Here is a 16,048-nt window from a genome sequence, read left to right on the forward strand (position 1 = left end):
CATCATTGGTTCTATATTTACTCTACATGTACATGCATATACTATTTATTTACAGAGCCTAGTGTGAAAACCATTCACCAATAAAGGAAGAGTCTCTCATGTTTGCAAGGAAAGGTAAGATATGTGGTACCAAACAGAGGAAATGGATATTTCATTATGATCATATTTCTGTGTGTGACATCTCCATTACCCTTGGAAGGAAGATGTTAGATACAATTATTTGTTTAGCATATACCTGGAGATATAAATTAGAAAGGGGAATCTTGGTTTGATACAGCAAAACCTACATGATGATATCTAGTAATGCATTGATTAGGATGCATCTGCCTGAGTACTACATGTACGGTAGTCTGCTTTTCTTATTCTTGTAAAGTGAAATTGAATCTGTCTACTTCTATATTAATCATCTTCCCGTTTTTTCGTTTTCTTTCTATGTTAACTACCAGTATGTAGTCTTCCTGTTTTCTTCACTTTGTTTTTCAAAATATGATAAAATGAAACCCTGATTGAACTTGAAATGTTTTATTACTTATAAGAAATGTTTTATTCCTTATAAGTGGCAAACTGAACTGAACTGACCAGGGGCTAGTGCTCTGATAGGGCTGTTATTGGCCATTGGAGCTGACCAGTCATGGAACACGCGGGAATGGAAAGCCCTCCAGCAAGGGTGCGGAAACACGATTCTCCTCACCAGGGGACTTTATCCAAGTCCCATGAGGCGTGGTTTGCTACGGAGATTCAGCAGATGATGTAAGTAATTTTTTTCTTTTGTAGTTTGTGGTAGACAGTCATTTACTTATTTATTTATTTATTGTTTTGTTTTGGTTTGTTTCCTGGTATCAGGTGGGAAAATGAGCTTGTTCCTTCTGAAATTACCATCAAACATGAGATAAACCCATTATTTGATCATGACTTCCACTCGGCAATCTTTTATTTGATAAGATGTTTGAAATCACTCATCTCTATTTATGGCACCTGTTTACCTTAGAAAGAATGAAAAAAGATAAACGGTGACAAAAAGAAAAAATTAATTTGCCCCCACAAGGTAAGATTATATTGTACTGCAGTTTTCAGTTATAAACACATTGTTAATTTCCTGTCATAGGTAAGAGAAAAAAGACCTAAGATGAATGTGAGAAGCTCTAACTGATCTGTTATTTCATGCAAAATGTCGAGATGGATGAGCTAATTGCCAATTTGATGGCAATGGCAATTAGAAGTTGTAACCTGAATAACCATTTCTAGGTAATGTGACACAAGGCTTCGTGACTTGATATTTTTTAATATCAGTGGTTGGGTAGTTGTTTGCAGTGATCTTTCTGGGGTCACTCTAGCAATACTTTTGTTGCAGACTTTGGAAAAAATAGGTGAAATTTTAAGTCAAAATAGGGATGAATTGGCAATTATATATTATGCAATTATGTAACAAAATTTAAAATTCACCAAAACAATACTGCTGGTTTGAAAAAAAATTTTTTTTCTGAATAATAAAAAGCAGACAATTAGATAAAGAAAATTGCTTCCATTCAAAAATTCTGATACCCCCCCCCCCCCTTAAAACCCTGTGTCACCTGAACTGAGTGAACTGAGTTTACAGTGGTGAGCACAGCGTGGTATCAGGAAACTGTTACGTCATGGTGTCTGTGGTTAACTGGCTGTCACCGGTGCCTTTAGGCCAAGATTTCAGCTGTGCATTATCAAAAATTAGTTTAATATTATGCACTGACATTACCTGGTAAATGGCCAAAATGAATGGATGAAAAATTTGAATTTCAAATCCTGATGCTATTTCTGTAATGAAATAAATTTCACCAGATTTTATTAAAAGTTATTCTGGTCATTGTCAGTTCAGTTTTGTATAAAAAGTTTTATTTTCTGCTGAGTACTGTTTATTTCATTTGTCATGAAAGCGTATATATTATATTATATTATATTATATTATATTATATTATATTATATTATATTATATTATATTATATTATATTATATTATATTATATTATATTATATTATATTATATTATATTATATTACTGTGAGTAAAGGTTCTTCCTCTTGTATTGGTTATTGAAGCAACACTCTTCAGCGAACAACAGTATGTGGTAAAATATTAAGTGTTTTTCAGGAAAATATATCTGCCAAAAATACATTTTGTAATAGAATTTCAAGCAAAACATGTCACCTGAGCTCTACTATTTTAACACCTAATCCAAGTAAGTGACATTGTTATTGGTATCACAAGCACATGTCTGACTGATCACTTTAGAATAAGGTGAACCCATTGCTGCAGTATCTTTATCCAGTCAGTAATGCAGCCAAGCAACACTACTGTTTTTTTTCTTTTTGTTGTTTTTGTCATCTAGGAAATGAATGATGTATCTAAAACCTGATGCAGGATTCTTTCATGTGTGTTGTTTGTTTGAATATTTCCCCCCAAGTTTCCAATGGTTCTGATGTCTATTATGTGTAAGTAGGTGGTACGTAGTCTCATCAAGGACAGCACTTCATTTATAAGTGTCCATTATATCTACCTGTGGGTGGTGCAGTGTGGTGTAATGTAGTGCTTATGTAGTAATTACCATCTAGAGCCACCTGCAATATCTTTTTCCCCTTTTTTTAAGGAACTCCTTAAGAATGCTCCTCTTAGAGTGTTTATCCTGTGATTAGTAGGACTGCAAAAAAATAGGAAGTGATTGTCTGATGTTGTGAAGAGAACTCCCACCCCCACCCAAAGACATTGTACTATGTGATAAGCATCTAGAGTGAAAGTGTATGATTAAAAATTTTGATAAAACTGTTAAACGTATTCACACCTTCATTGGAGTTTACATGTCAATGAAGCAAGTGATGGTTTTGAACTTTCTTGTGGCTTAGGATTCTTGAAGTTGCTAAAACTGAGGTTACTTAATCAGGTTGCCATATGTCTCTGTTCTTTATGTCAATTGTGAGCGTGATATAATTTTGTAATTCAACTTGGAACACTGGAGACACATAGGTGCCAACTGTTCCTCATATCCAGATGCTGTTTATTTGGGAGCAATCTCATCTTCTCATTATTTTTTTTGCCAGAAGCCCTTAGTGCTAACTATTTTAAAACCACAACTTCCAGAGAACACCTGGCTAGAAAACCAAAGTTCTGACCAATTTTCAGATCTGCACCTGCTGTAATTTCATGTAAAGTTATGAATCACTGAGAGAAAGCTGCAAACAATGGCCAGGTATTATAGTTGAAAACATGTTTGTCAGTGGAAAGTTTTCAAATTTAATATGTCAAGTGGCTTTTGAATTTTAAGGTCTTGTGACTGAAAATTTCATTCTTTACTATCTTTTTATTACTTAACCTCAAACAATGGAAAGGAATTACAGCTGAGCTGCTACACTTGTTAACTAGCTTTTCTTGAAGATTGACTCAAGTGGTTATTTGAATTAATTTACCTTTAAACCTTTAAAGCATTTGCTGGATTGGGTCTTGTAATTTAAGAATATTTAAATTAATCTATTTACTTTTAGACAGATCTTTGGTTTCGATTTCTACCTTTGTGAGGTTCTCACATGTTGGAAACAAACAAAGGACAAGTGGAGAAAAAAAGTTATGGGGGAGACAAAGACAAGTTCCAGGTGACAAAATGACATTTTCAAGAGTGAAAGAGGGAAAGGAAGGCGTGGGCTGGGGAGGGAAAATAACACATGTGCTGCCACCTACTGCCCAGTATTCATGTTTGTGGGCCTAACTGAAATACAACATAACTCAATAATGTTTTATGAAACAGAATAACTTAAGAATTTCAGTCAGGGGTTTAAAGAAAAATAGAAGTGCCGGGAACAAGGATGAACAATTAAATGAGGAAAAAGTTGTTTCTGATTTACTGGCTCATCTAACCACATAGCTTTAAAGAGATTTGATAATGCTCTTATAACAATCAAATATACCACAATGCATATACTGCTTGAAGCTTCCTGACTCCAAACTGGCTGATTATCTTACCACAATTCTTTTACGAAACATTGCAGTCTGAAAGATTAGGGCAATTAAGGGACTTAATCTTGAATTTAATCACCTTTGCTTTCTTCTGATTGCATAAGACTTCAGACTAGGTCAGGTTGAAGATTTTGTTCACAAAATTGGGTGATTGGTTTTATTAAATTGAACAGATGTTTCTTTGTTTGTTTTGTTTTTTATTCCAGTGTATTTATGATTATTCTGAAAACAAGATTCCTGGCTTAAAGGTTTCTTGAAGTTAAATAGCATAAAATATTACTTTTTTGTAAAACATCTAAAAGTACATTTTACATATAAGCTAAATTTTTCACAAAATTGCAACTTGATGAATGGACAAAATTACTTAAGACCTTAATGTTTACTGGATTTTAGCTTTTGCTCTATATCAGTATGTTTTATTTTTATTTTTCTATGGTGAATATGCATAAAATGTTGTGATTAAAAGTGTTTGTGGTTAAAGAGGTTGGATTGCTAAACATTTAAGTTAAATGTTGAACATCAGATTCAAATATTGTGGATTTTGTCAACCAACTCTTTTATAACACTAAAGAGCAATATTTGAAGACAATTTGATGGTGTGTATGGTGTATAAAGTCATTATGCATTGTGGGCAGGCTAAGACTGTTCCCGTTCTCCTCATGCACTATGAGCTAGTACATGTGGCTTCTGTTATTGAGTTTAAGGAGGCTCTGTCAATTTTACACACAGTGGGTTTAATTTTCTGAAACCTTTTAAAAGAGCTAATGGAAACAAGTGATCTGCCTACTGTATCCTCCCTCTGTGCTGTTTCTTAACCTTATTTGTCCTAGCAATTTGGTAATCTCACAATCTTAATATGCACCTTTTAAGGTAAGCAGACCTAGGCCTGACATTGTTTTACCTTATCAAAAGGTGGAAGTCAATTTTGAGGTCATGTTATAAAACATGTTTAATTTAAAAAAATGCCTTTAAATGTCACCCTAGAAGAAAAAACCTGCTAGCTTTGTCTGCGATCTAATAGCAAATAATGATTGGGTTTTTTATTCATTATTTTATTTATTCATATTTTGATTGAAACAGCCTAAGATTTTTAGACAGAACTGTTTTAAATCTTGTTCACTTTCTTGACCAATAAGATAAATGGCCAAATTATTGTCAGATTATTTGGGAAAAAATCAATTTTCAGATTTTTTTTCTTTATTATCAGTAAGAGCTGCATGGTGCAAGATTAATGATGCTTGAATGACAAAACATTGTTTTTTTTTTCTCTCTCTCTCTAATGTAAATAATAGTCAAATTAAATTGTCATGTGCTTGAATAACAAAATCTTTGCTCTACAGCAACAGTGTAAGAATTGTCATTAAAATGTTTTGGTAGATAATAGGTTTGTTTTTGCCCTGACAACACAGTATCTTCTATTTTAATGTTCTATAAGCAATACTTATCAAAAACTGGCATATCTCTACATATGCATTGGAATGTCAAATTGAATGTTAAGGACAGCCAGGCATGTGAATATATAAGTATAAATATATAGTATGGATGGGTGGAAAGGGGTCAGTGTGGGTGAGACTTCCAGAAGTGCCTGGAGTTTTAGATTCTCTGATATGCAGGCAGTGTGTCACTAAAAATAAAGATAACTGGGGCTCGCCAGCTCTTTTCCAGCAGAAATGTTAAGACGTGATGTGGAAAATGTCACTGTTTTGTCATAAACATATATATATATATATATGCAATTTGGCAAAAACTTCAGATTCTGTCAATTTTTTCTAGAACTGTGACATCGTCATTTAAGATGTCTCTGCTAAGGTTTCTTCAGGAAAGTGAGGTTGCATGGCTGTACCTTGCCATTTAGTGGTATAGAAATGGCTAACCCTGCAGAAGGGATTGAAACCTCTGTCTTGGAGACATGAAACAATAACACTACTTTGTATATCAGGTTAACTGATTGAAGATAATATAGCACTAGCTCTTCAGATGTCTCTGTCAACTCGTTTAAAATGAGTGATGCTCTGGTACAGATAAAAATAAAACTGTCATTTAATGTCACATCCGAACAATAGCCTCAGAAAAAGGCAGAGCAGAAGTACATGTAACTTGCTATTGATGATGATAAAAAATAGACATCACTAGACATTTGTAATCTCTTCATTGAAAACCCTGAAATGTCAATTGATAGGTTATATAATCATACTTGTACCTAAAATGTATTGATAGATAGTTCTCTATCTCATGCTCAAGTCCCTGCACACTGTACTGTTACTTGACACATAGCCAGTAGCATTAACTGTGTGTCAAAAGTTAAACCACTAAAGCTTTAAAAAGATCATGAGGGACTAACCAGTTGCTAATAATCTGTTTACAGTGGTCCCATTAAAGCTGAATAGCAGGCAACCAGGGTTATTTATATGAGATAACAAAATAGGAGCCCCTTGATTTCCTATGAAAAAAAATAGTAGGTCATGGTGGATAAAAAATATGAAAACTGCAAAGTATTATTGAACTGTTAGTATTGTTTTTCTATTATTTAGATAGATGACATATGTGATATCTGATGCATTAAACAGTTTATTATACATTCGAAGTATGCTGTTAAAAGGTGTGAAGAACTGCTTAACCTGTACCTTGTACATTTTTTTCAAGAAAGTCCAATGAACTTGGCCAATCCGTCATTATTACTTACGTCTGAAATTCTACCATCTTTTTTTCTTTGATTACGTGTTCTTTAAGCAAGCATATATTGTCTAAGACATTTTTTATTGCCTTCTCTGTCAGGTTTATATTACTCTATGACATTTGGGCAATGCTTCATTTCATTAGTGTCCTTGTATTGGTAACTGTGAAGAATTCAGCTGCCAGATAGGAAGTGTGGATTTCCAGACATATTTGTCAGTGGGTGAAACCTTAGAATGCCTGAGTCACTCATTAGAAGGCTTAAGCTTTCAACACTCTCATTCATTATGTATTATAAAACTTTCTTATATCAAATCTTACAATCAAAATAAAGATACATATACACCCCACCCTTTTTATCATAAGATTTCTTAGAAGAAAGTTAATTTAAAGTGAAATAAGGTTTTATGTTTTGATCACAAATGTTTATTCAAAATGATAAGAATGATTTTTTGTTTTTTCATTTTTATTCAAATTCAGCAACACTGTGGTAACAGGCTGTGGCATACTATGAAAAAATTTTTATGAACACAATTTCTCTAAAGAAGCATTTGAAATTATCATCTGAGTCAAACTTTGTTTGAAAATGTATTTAATATATTAACTTAAAGCGAATAGAATGTTTCAAAAAGAATGAGGGAATTTCACAAATCGAGTGAGGAATGCTTTAGAAATGTGCTTATTTATATTTGCCATATTTGTTTCTGTGGAATTTTAAGGCAGTTACATAAGTTGATTTCACAGCCTGGAGCTTTCAGTAATTTTGATAATTTGAATTGAGATAATGTCACTCGAGCAGCATCTTTATGTTCTGCAACATGTTATCCTTTATGCTTCATATGCTAGATGCTCCATTGGCAATTAAAATTCCTGTTTTTATGATAATTGATACAGTTAAAAGTGTAGACATTCACAGGAAATGATAATGAAAAAGCAGGCACGAGTGGGCTATGTGCTTATGTACTCATTAATGTATGTTTTTAACTACCAAAAACCTGAATGCTTATGTACCACATTAAACTACTTGCAACAGACAGTTTTTGATACACCTGGAGTAAAGCTGTAGTAAATTGAGGGGCACAAACAACTCTATCTGCTCTCTGCAGTGCCACAAGTATTAATATCTGTTTGGAGGATGGTTTCTTTTCAATGTTTTTTTTTATTTCTACAAAATATGATTAATTTAATTTAGCTGCTCACTTATTTATTTATGACACTTAATTATGAAAGTGGAAAAAAAATAAAGCCCACTATTGCTGATTGTTTCAAAGATAGTTTCCAAAGTGTGTTCTTAAACTGTATACCATATTGAAAAGTATATCAGTGCACAAGGAGAAAAAAATGAAATGTACTTCCTAGTTCTGCTGATGCCATGTAAAAGGTGACCTATCCCAGCCTGAGGCTACTCCTCTAAGATAGCTAGCAGGCACACTGACGAGATGACATGCTTATCACCTTTTTCCAGACCGCTCTTTCATGATTCTTTTTACTTTGTTTTGAAAATTCAAAAATAAAAAAAAAATATTGGGAAAGGAGGAGAGATAGATATGGACTTTTTAGGTAGTTATAGCTTTGTTAGAAATCGAACTACTGTATGTGTGTACTTGTCATATTTTTTACCAGTTGGCCAAAATATTTTGGTTTTGGAATTGAAAATATGTTCCTATGTGTGTACATGTATGTAAACATTTTTAGCTTATTTGTCATGAATTATGCTCATAATTTTCTTCTTCTGAAATATTTTGCAATTTGAATGTAGGAAACACAAAACACTAGTCAGTGTACTTTATGCATAGAGAAGTGTAGCAAATACAGACCGGTGTCCTATAAAGAAAAGACCACAACAGAATTAAAAGTAAACTATTTCCTGATGCTTCACTGGCGATTATTCATTTCCTACTGCCCTGAAATCAGATGCAGGGTGCTAAATAAAGGGAACTTGTTGCCACTGAGAAGAAGTGCAATACCTTGAACTGCTATAAAGGCCCAACTCTGTGGTTTTTTTTTTCTTCAAGTCTCCCATCAGAGTGCACCAAAAACACCTCAGTTCTGGTGTTCTCAATTACTTCAACTGTCTGTTCCAGCAATTTGATTTGCAAAGACACAAAGTAGCCTACTAGTAGTTACAGCAGATTGTACTTTGAGTGTTATTTTTCATAATGAAGACAGTATGCTTAGCTCATATTGTATGCTGTAGGTAATCATTAACAGAGGGAATATAACCTATTCAATTTTGAGATCAAGACCTCTAGTGCAATTGTTAATTTTTTATTAAAATCAAGTGAACTTATTTATAAACTGATATAAAGACTTCTCCACATAGAGCAGCATAATTTCACAGCACTGTCTGTACCAATACTTTTTTGGGAGACTTGCAACTTAAAAGCCTGGTATAAAAAAGTCACCTACACAGAGCCTCTGCATTCATCGCATTAAAAAAATCAAGTGAGCTTATTTAAACTGATATAGAGCCTTTTCCTCATCAAGCAGTATACTTTAGCAATACAGTCTGTATCGACACTTTTTGAGAGACTAACAACTTAATACCCTGGCTATTGCATAAAAAAGTCACCTAAACAAAGCTTCTGTATTCATCACAACCAATTAATGAATGTAACTAAATAGCAAGAAGGGAAGTTGTTGAGAACTAGTGAAAAAGGGTAATTAGACAGGAGGACAGCTCAATGTACCAGTACAGACTGTCTCCCTGAAGTATTACCACTTGATGTGAAAAGAGCTCTAGATCCCATTCAGAAAGACACATCATACTACTTGAGTCAGTCCAACTCCACAGGGGATTCTCTCTAAGTGCAATCAGTGGAATCAGCTAAATTGTCTGACACACTTTCTCAGCTAGCTTTTAACTAGGTGCTCCAGGAGGCGTGTCATTCAATTAAGTCGATTGCACTTAAAGAGAGCCCCCGCAGAGTTGCACCCAACTAGTATGATGTGCCCATCTGAATGCTCCCTAAGATAACAAAGTATAAAATATTGCTGAACAGCTATGTTATCCTGATGACATGGATCTCAACTAAGGCATCTTATGGAAGAATACTGAATAAAACAAATGCTGTTAGTTTGTGTTGAAAAATAGTTTGAATTACAAATAGCAGGCTCCTTTTCCATTGAGAACCTACACCCTACATAAATATCTGAGTGTGTTTTAACAGGATGTAAAAAGTTAATGAGAGTTGATGTAAAGCTTTCACATATCTTGAAGAATACCAGTGCATCTGGATCAATATTTTATTTATTTAAGACTACATGTTAAATATCATCCTGAAAGCAATAACATGACCAGCATTTTTTTCTTGTGCAGATTTACAGTAATTGTCCTGTCAACACATTTTGGTTATCGTTTGCTACATAGGTCAATCTGAGCCATTATAGACATGATTTCATGACAAGTCAGTTTTGAATTCACAGACAAATAGGACCTAATTGTTTCTTGGTGTGACATGAGTGCTCTTTACTTTTACCAAATTGATCGATAATTGCAGAGGAATGATGTCATTAGGGAGAAACATGTAAGTGTGTTTGAACTTAAGAATAATTTTCTGCAATTTTGCATGTCCATCTCTCAAGATAATAACTTGATGACGTTGAGGGAAAATGTTTGTCAGGCATAGCCCTTTCTTCAACACATTAAATTTTAAAATCCTTGAGAATATGGCTTTATGATATAGAAGGAAATGTTTGCCAGTTGTATTTTCTATTTTTACATGGAAATTACGAACTAAAAATATTTCAAACTTATTATATATTTTTCAGAGCTTTCCATTTTAAGTTACAGGAGCATGCATTTGTATGAAATTTTCCCTTGCTTTATAACTTCTACATCATCTTTTTCTGAAACCACTAAATTATTTTGGGCAATGTTGGTTAGCAGTTTTGTTCAATTTTACCTTGTAATAATCATACACAATTTTCTTTTTGTTTTTATTTTTTTATTGAAGAAAATTTCAAAGATTTTTATTTTTGGTCCATTAGTATTATTATTATTATTATTATTATTATTATTATTATTATTATTATTATTGTTGGTGTTATTGTAATTATTTGGCTTTGAATATCAGTTGCCACTAAAGATTAAAATTACACCTTAATATAAATTTATATTTTAGCTTTACCAACCAAAGCTTAATTGTCATGCAGAAGAATTACACCCAATTTACTTAGCTGGCCATTTCAGTTGACCCACTGACCTGCCATCAACTTTCCTAAAACTACACGAAGCATGAAAAATGGCTGTTAAGGAAATTTTTTGTAGATAAAAACAGCACTTTCACACCATAGATATCCATGTGAATGAGTACAGAAGCTGGGCCCTGCTTCATTCATTTGTGCATTGCTGCACACAGACTTGTGGATTGTTGAAATTAAATCAAGCTCTTTTTAAGTTGTCTGGGACGTTCACTGGTGGAGTTCAGTGAGTTGATTCTGCTGTAACTTTAGAGCACAGCTGTTATATTTGTCACAAACATGGACCTCCTACAAAAACATGGGTTAGGTGTTAACCGGGTGCTCTCTGCGCATTGTCCGAACTAACCTTTCCCCAGCAGGGAATGTTTAATTCATCTACAAACTTCAGCCACCAGTAACATAAGTTCCAGTACACAAATTGATATCAGCCATCTAGAACTTAAAAAAAAAAAAAAACACTGGTTAACCTATACAGGTTCATTTACAGTACAATGGGTATCATGTGTAAAATTTGTTGTTCATCCATTGCAAAGGCACACCTCTTAAAATTTTATGAATATGGCGACACAAAGAAATTTTAGTAAGTCAAGCAATGACGGATCTCAACTTGCCTTCAGGCAGATAACATTTGTCCTTAAAAAGAAGTCAGTATAGCGTCTCCACATATCCTATGAATCAGGCTATTAATGTATAACCCAGTGTGTGACAGATGCCGTGAGGTGTTAGAGAGGAAGAAGATGTTAACTAAATAAGAATCTCCTGTGTCTTACATTACTCCATATAGTTAAACGGTCTTTGAGACATGGCAATTTGTGACCTCTGTGACACTAACGGCCCTCTGACCACATCAAAGGTGTAACACGAAGATCCCTAAGATCCAGCTTCTGTTTTCAGCTACACTCTAGCCAAATAGAAAGTTGGGAGTTTGAGGAGTCAACTCTTGTCTTCATCTAGTCTACCCCAAAGCTATTAAATTATTACACTGCATGTATGGTAAATCAGACATGTCTGTTAATTTTTTTTTTAGAGACATCAGCTACTGTTTAAGGTCATCTTAGCACCACGCTACAGATTTTGATATACATCCAAGTTGCTCTGATGCCTTCAGGAGTGCATCCACTGTGTTGGTCTACCCATGGTCTGTACAATACAGTATGGTAAACCAAACACCTCTCAATGAGTTTTAAACCACTTCAGCTACTGTTTTACACCATTGTATCCCCAGATGGCAGACATGGTGTAGAACTATAAGCTACTTGTATTACTATATATACATGTCTGGGAAACCCATGGCACATAGCATCGTTTTATATAATTACAATGAGAATATGGTAAACCAAATAACTTTTGGATGACTTTGGTTGGCCAGAAATTCCACACCAGCTCTGATTAAATGACTTTTCAAATAGCAAATAATGATATGTTCAAATATTTAGAAGTAGATTTGGTTCTGGTGTGGAAATGCATTCACATTATTTATAGGCAAACTTAACCGCCAAATGAAATGATGGGACATGTTAAGACTACTTTTTTGTTTGTTTTGTTTTTATTCTTAATTTTACATTAACTTACTTGTCCAGTTATAGTCATCATTGTCTTCTTTTTTCATTTCTGTTATCCCACTTAGTCCATTCATGATGAATATGAATGCTCTTGATAAAAAAAAACAGTCTTGCCTCTTTTGTTATATTAATATAGCAAAGCAGTTGCTACTCATCTCACTTCTTCAGCTTTTGTTATCACTAAGGGAAATGCACCTCGTGTTATTCTGTCTGTTTATTTTCTGGTCATGTCCTTATAGGGGCCATATCAAAATAAAATCTGGTAATTCCATTTGGTTCGTGTTTTAAGGTTGGTACATATTGGAGTCATTATACCTGTGTTTTTTCATCCCTATTTTGCTTGGACCTTAAATGTTATTTTGAAAGAATAAAACCAGTTTGAGAATGATTGATTTTTGATGGTAATTTTGAGAAGACCCCCTAGCCCACACTAGTCCCTCTATATATCTTTTTAAATGTTGGTCATGTCAACTAGCATAGAATTCACCAAATATATCAAGTATTTGAGTTCATAAACAGTGCAGGCAGAGTTCAGGGCAGGGGGTTCAGGAATAATGTTAACGCCTTAGAAGAAACAAAAACCTATGAGCTGCTCCTTGTATGAAAATGGATATTTAGCATAAAAATGTAATATTCAAATGAAGATGTCAACCAGCCTTTCACTTGCCATCCATGATTAACGTGGGATTGTTGACAGTGGCGACAGGGAAGATCTTTATCATGTGAACATCCAATGCATCAGTCATTTTACACATTTACACCACTGCAAGGGTTCAGTGGAACAAACAACTACCTGCATCAGTAACTTTGACAAAAATTATTCGGCTGACGTGGCCTTGTCCTTTGATACACAAATTAGGCCATTAAGAGGCACACTCCAGTGACTTCAGCAAGGGGGAGGAGAGGTGGGGTCCTTGAAGGTGTCATAAAAGAGAAAAATATTTTGAAGACTAGAAAAATATAATTAAGTAGAATTCATTGACATTATCGGTTTGGAGTTGTGAGAAAAACAAGGAAGCCTCAGATGGTGATTAGATATAAAGTGTGTGAGAGGAGGGTCATGTTTGTCAAATTAGCCTCCTAATTATATGGTCTCAAAATAGACTGTGATGACTTTTCAGGACAGTAAATTTGATTTTATCTGCACATTTTGTTGTTCTTCACAGACCACAGACAGAAAAATGGATTTTTATTATTAACTGCCTCCTTGTATGTAATGATAGATAGCGAGATCAGTAAATGTAAAACGATGTATGTGTGATTGTGCTATTAGTGGTTGTGTCTGCCTATTTACTTCAAAGATTGTGTGGTGTTTATCTGAGGGAGACAAAAGAGGACATGAGACAAGAATGGTTGACTCTTTTGATATTTGATTCACATATCATGATTGCATAAAGGGATTTGGTAACTGAGATAGAAATTTGAGTAAAAGAACTGCTGAGCTGTTTTAAAATCAAATAACACTTCCACAATATTAGTTGTCACAAAAACAATGGAGATGGGCTCAATTTTTAAGAGGAAAAATGCAAATAATTTGCCAGTTCCTTTTATTCACAATTTCCTTATTCCTTGTGACTCAAGTAATGGCAGTACATTTGTCTAGAATAAATTATTTATTTGTAGTAAAGCACCTGTAGGTGTAGTAGTCAACGATTTCTAAATGGCCCCACCACCCTCTGTTTCCAGTTTTTGTTAATGATACCTTAACTGGATGACAAGGCAATCCATAACGGTCTCAAATGTGGTTACCCAAAGGTTGAGCAAAACACCACCTGTGTGGATGCAAAGGTGTGTTTGTGATGCAAAAAAATCTGAAAGGTCCATTTTGTCACAAATGCAAGGTACCGAATAGTTTTGGATTTCTTGAAAGTGAGCAGATAAATCAAATGTGATGTTTTCCTAACAATGCCTAATTTACATAATCTGCTGAAGTGTGAGGAGATGGATTTCTTTTAAAGAGTCCACAGTGAGGGCTTGATCCTACTTCATGCTTCAGTCAGGCGAGTACACCTAGGGAAAAATTCTCCAGTCATTCAGTTCATTCTTTATGAGAACATTTGAGAAAATAAAACTTGTTCTCAGCTAAAATGGCATTAATTTTTAAGGCATACAGAAAAAGTATTTGTTATAATCATCTTATTATTTTCAAATTGCTTGCCATCTATGTTTGATATTATCTCCCCATTGTTGGTGTTTAAGTTGGCAGACGATTCGCTTTCCCAGCACCGAATAACTATTTATGCATATGATATCTCTTTTGTTGGTGAGATAATAGGCAGCCAGATAATCGGTGCATTTTGAATTGATGAAAAAACAATGCTACATGCTGCTAAGTACATAAATGAAAAATTCATGCTTTTTCAAGAGGTTTTGCCTTAGGCTTTTCTTTTGATGATAAAGTTGCTGCCACGCCTTTTCCCTACCAAGGGCTCATTTTGTAAAAAAAAAAAAAAAAAAAAAAAAAAGGTTCACAATTTTAGGTGATATATATAAGAATTTTATCATGAATAATGCTAAAAACTTATACAAGTAGGTGTAACACCCCCCCCCCCCACTCACATACACACACCTACACACACCACCACCACCTCCACCACCACCACTATGGTAGCATACCTCATTTTTTACCTGTGTCTACAAACAGATGACTATCCATACCTATTATGAATTCTTTATAAGAAACTGTCCAAGTTGGGTATGAAAGTGCTGAAAGAACTCTTGCTCAAAGCAAGTTTAGTCACTCTCATGTATGTGTACCTGTTTTGTTTTGATAGCAGTATAATAGATTTGATAATACTTTAACTCTATTTCTGTATTGATATGTAAATAGAATAAAAAGCAGATATGTATATATCTGTTGTTGGCATTTTGGACAATTCAGTTTCTGTTCACATAACTGCAATATTGAAAGATACCTGAGACCAACATCTAATCTGTTACTCGGTATATATGTACAAATGTAATCAACTAAGTTTTTGAATTAATTCTTCAAATAATTTGATGGCTAAAGAGATAATGAAATGTTAGTTTTAAATGTATTTGATTCTTCAGAAAATTTCTTTATCACAAATAGTGTTCTTTTAGTAATATTCAGAGTGCTTGAGCTTGGATTTTAGTAGATTTTTTTATAAAGCATAAATTGTTTGCATTATTTGACATTTCAGTCATGGCCTCAGTGTTTTGTTTTGCAACCTTTACTGGAATATACAGTATCATCAAATTGACTTTTTTCATCCTTTCTTTTGTGATGTTTATTGCAAAAATGCATAAAGAAATCCCAAAAAGACACATTCAAATTAACAAAGAACTTATTTTTAAAAAATCATGAAGATTACCATTAATTTGCCTTCCAACCAGCATGAACTCAAATTTTTATGAGGGTCAAAAACCTTTTCGTGGAATGAGAAAGACTGGTTGGGCATTTCACGTAGTGATAAAGTACTGGCACCTGTTACTTTGTGAGAAATAGTTCTTTAGATAGCTCTGTACTACCTATATGCAGAATAAAACACAGGTAAACAATATGTGATATATCTGCTGAGTTCATCGAGAGCAGATTTGATACATTCGCTAGTCCTGAGGGAGGGATATGTTACTTTGTATTTGGTGCTGATGGTGGCTGATTTTTCATCT

General features: G+C 34.0%; 2 protein-coding genes across 11 annotated transcripts in view; one reads left to right on the top strand and one right to left on the bottom strand.

The window, feature by feature from the left end:
• Positions 1-16,048, bottom strand: part of LOC106176201 (uncharacterized) — a 51,674-nt gene that overhangs the window by 18,564 nt on the left and 17,062 nt on the right. Inside the window, exon 1 of one of the 3 annotated variants that reach the window (XM_024075136.2) lies at positions 12,426-12,590. The exons of the other annotated variants lie outside the window; for them this stretch is intronic. Coding sequence (XP_023930904.1) covers positions 12,426-12,489 — 64 coding nt within the window. The 5' untranslated portion in view covers positions 12,490-12,590. Of the gene's footprint in view, positions 1-12,425; positions 12,591-16,048 lie in introns of those variants that run through there. 3 annotated transcript variants of the gene reach the window in all.
• The window catches only part of LOC106176195 (transcription initiation protein SPT3 homolog), a 49,683-nt gene that overhangs the window by 3,716 nt on the left and 29,919 nt on the right, over positions 1-16,048 (top strand). For 7 of the 8 annotated variants that reach the window (XM_087000548.1, XM_087000545.1, XM_024075138.2 and 4 more), the window contains exons 2-3: positions 56-114; positions 558-750. In XM_087000548.1, the coding sequence (XP_086856674.1) occupies positions 632-750 (119 nt within the window). In that variant the 5' untranslated portion in view covers positions 56-114; positions 558-631. Of the gene's footprint in view, positions 1-55; positions 115-557; positions 751-10,142; positions 10,178-16,048 lie in introns of those variants that run through there. The other variant, XM_087000551.1, reaches the window with a different exon arrangement.

This window comes from Lingula anatina, chromosome 1 (assembly GCF_051362555.1).
Source record: "Lingula anatina isolate TDL-2025a chromosome 1, LinAna3.0, whole genome shotgun sequence".
Taxonomy (NCBI): domain Eukaryota; kingdom Metazoa; phylum Brachiopoda; class Lingulata; order Lingulida; family Lingulidae; genus Lingula; species Lingula anatina.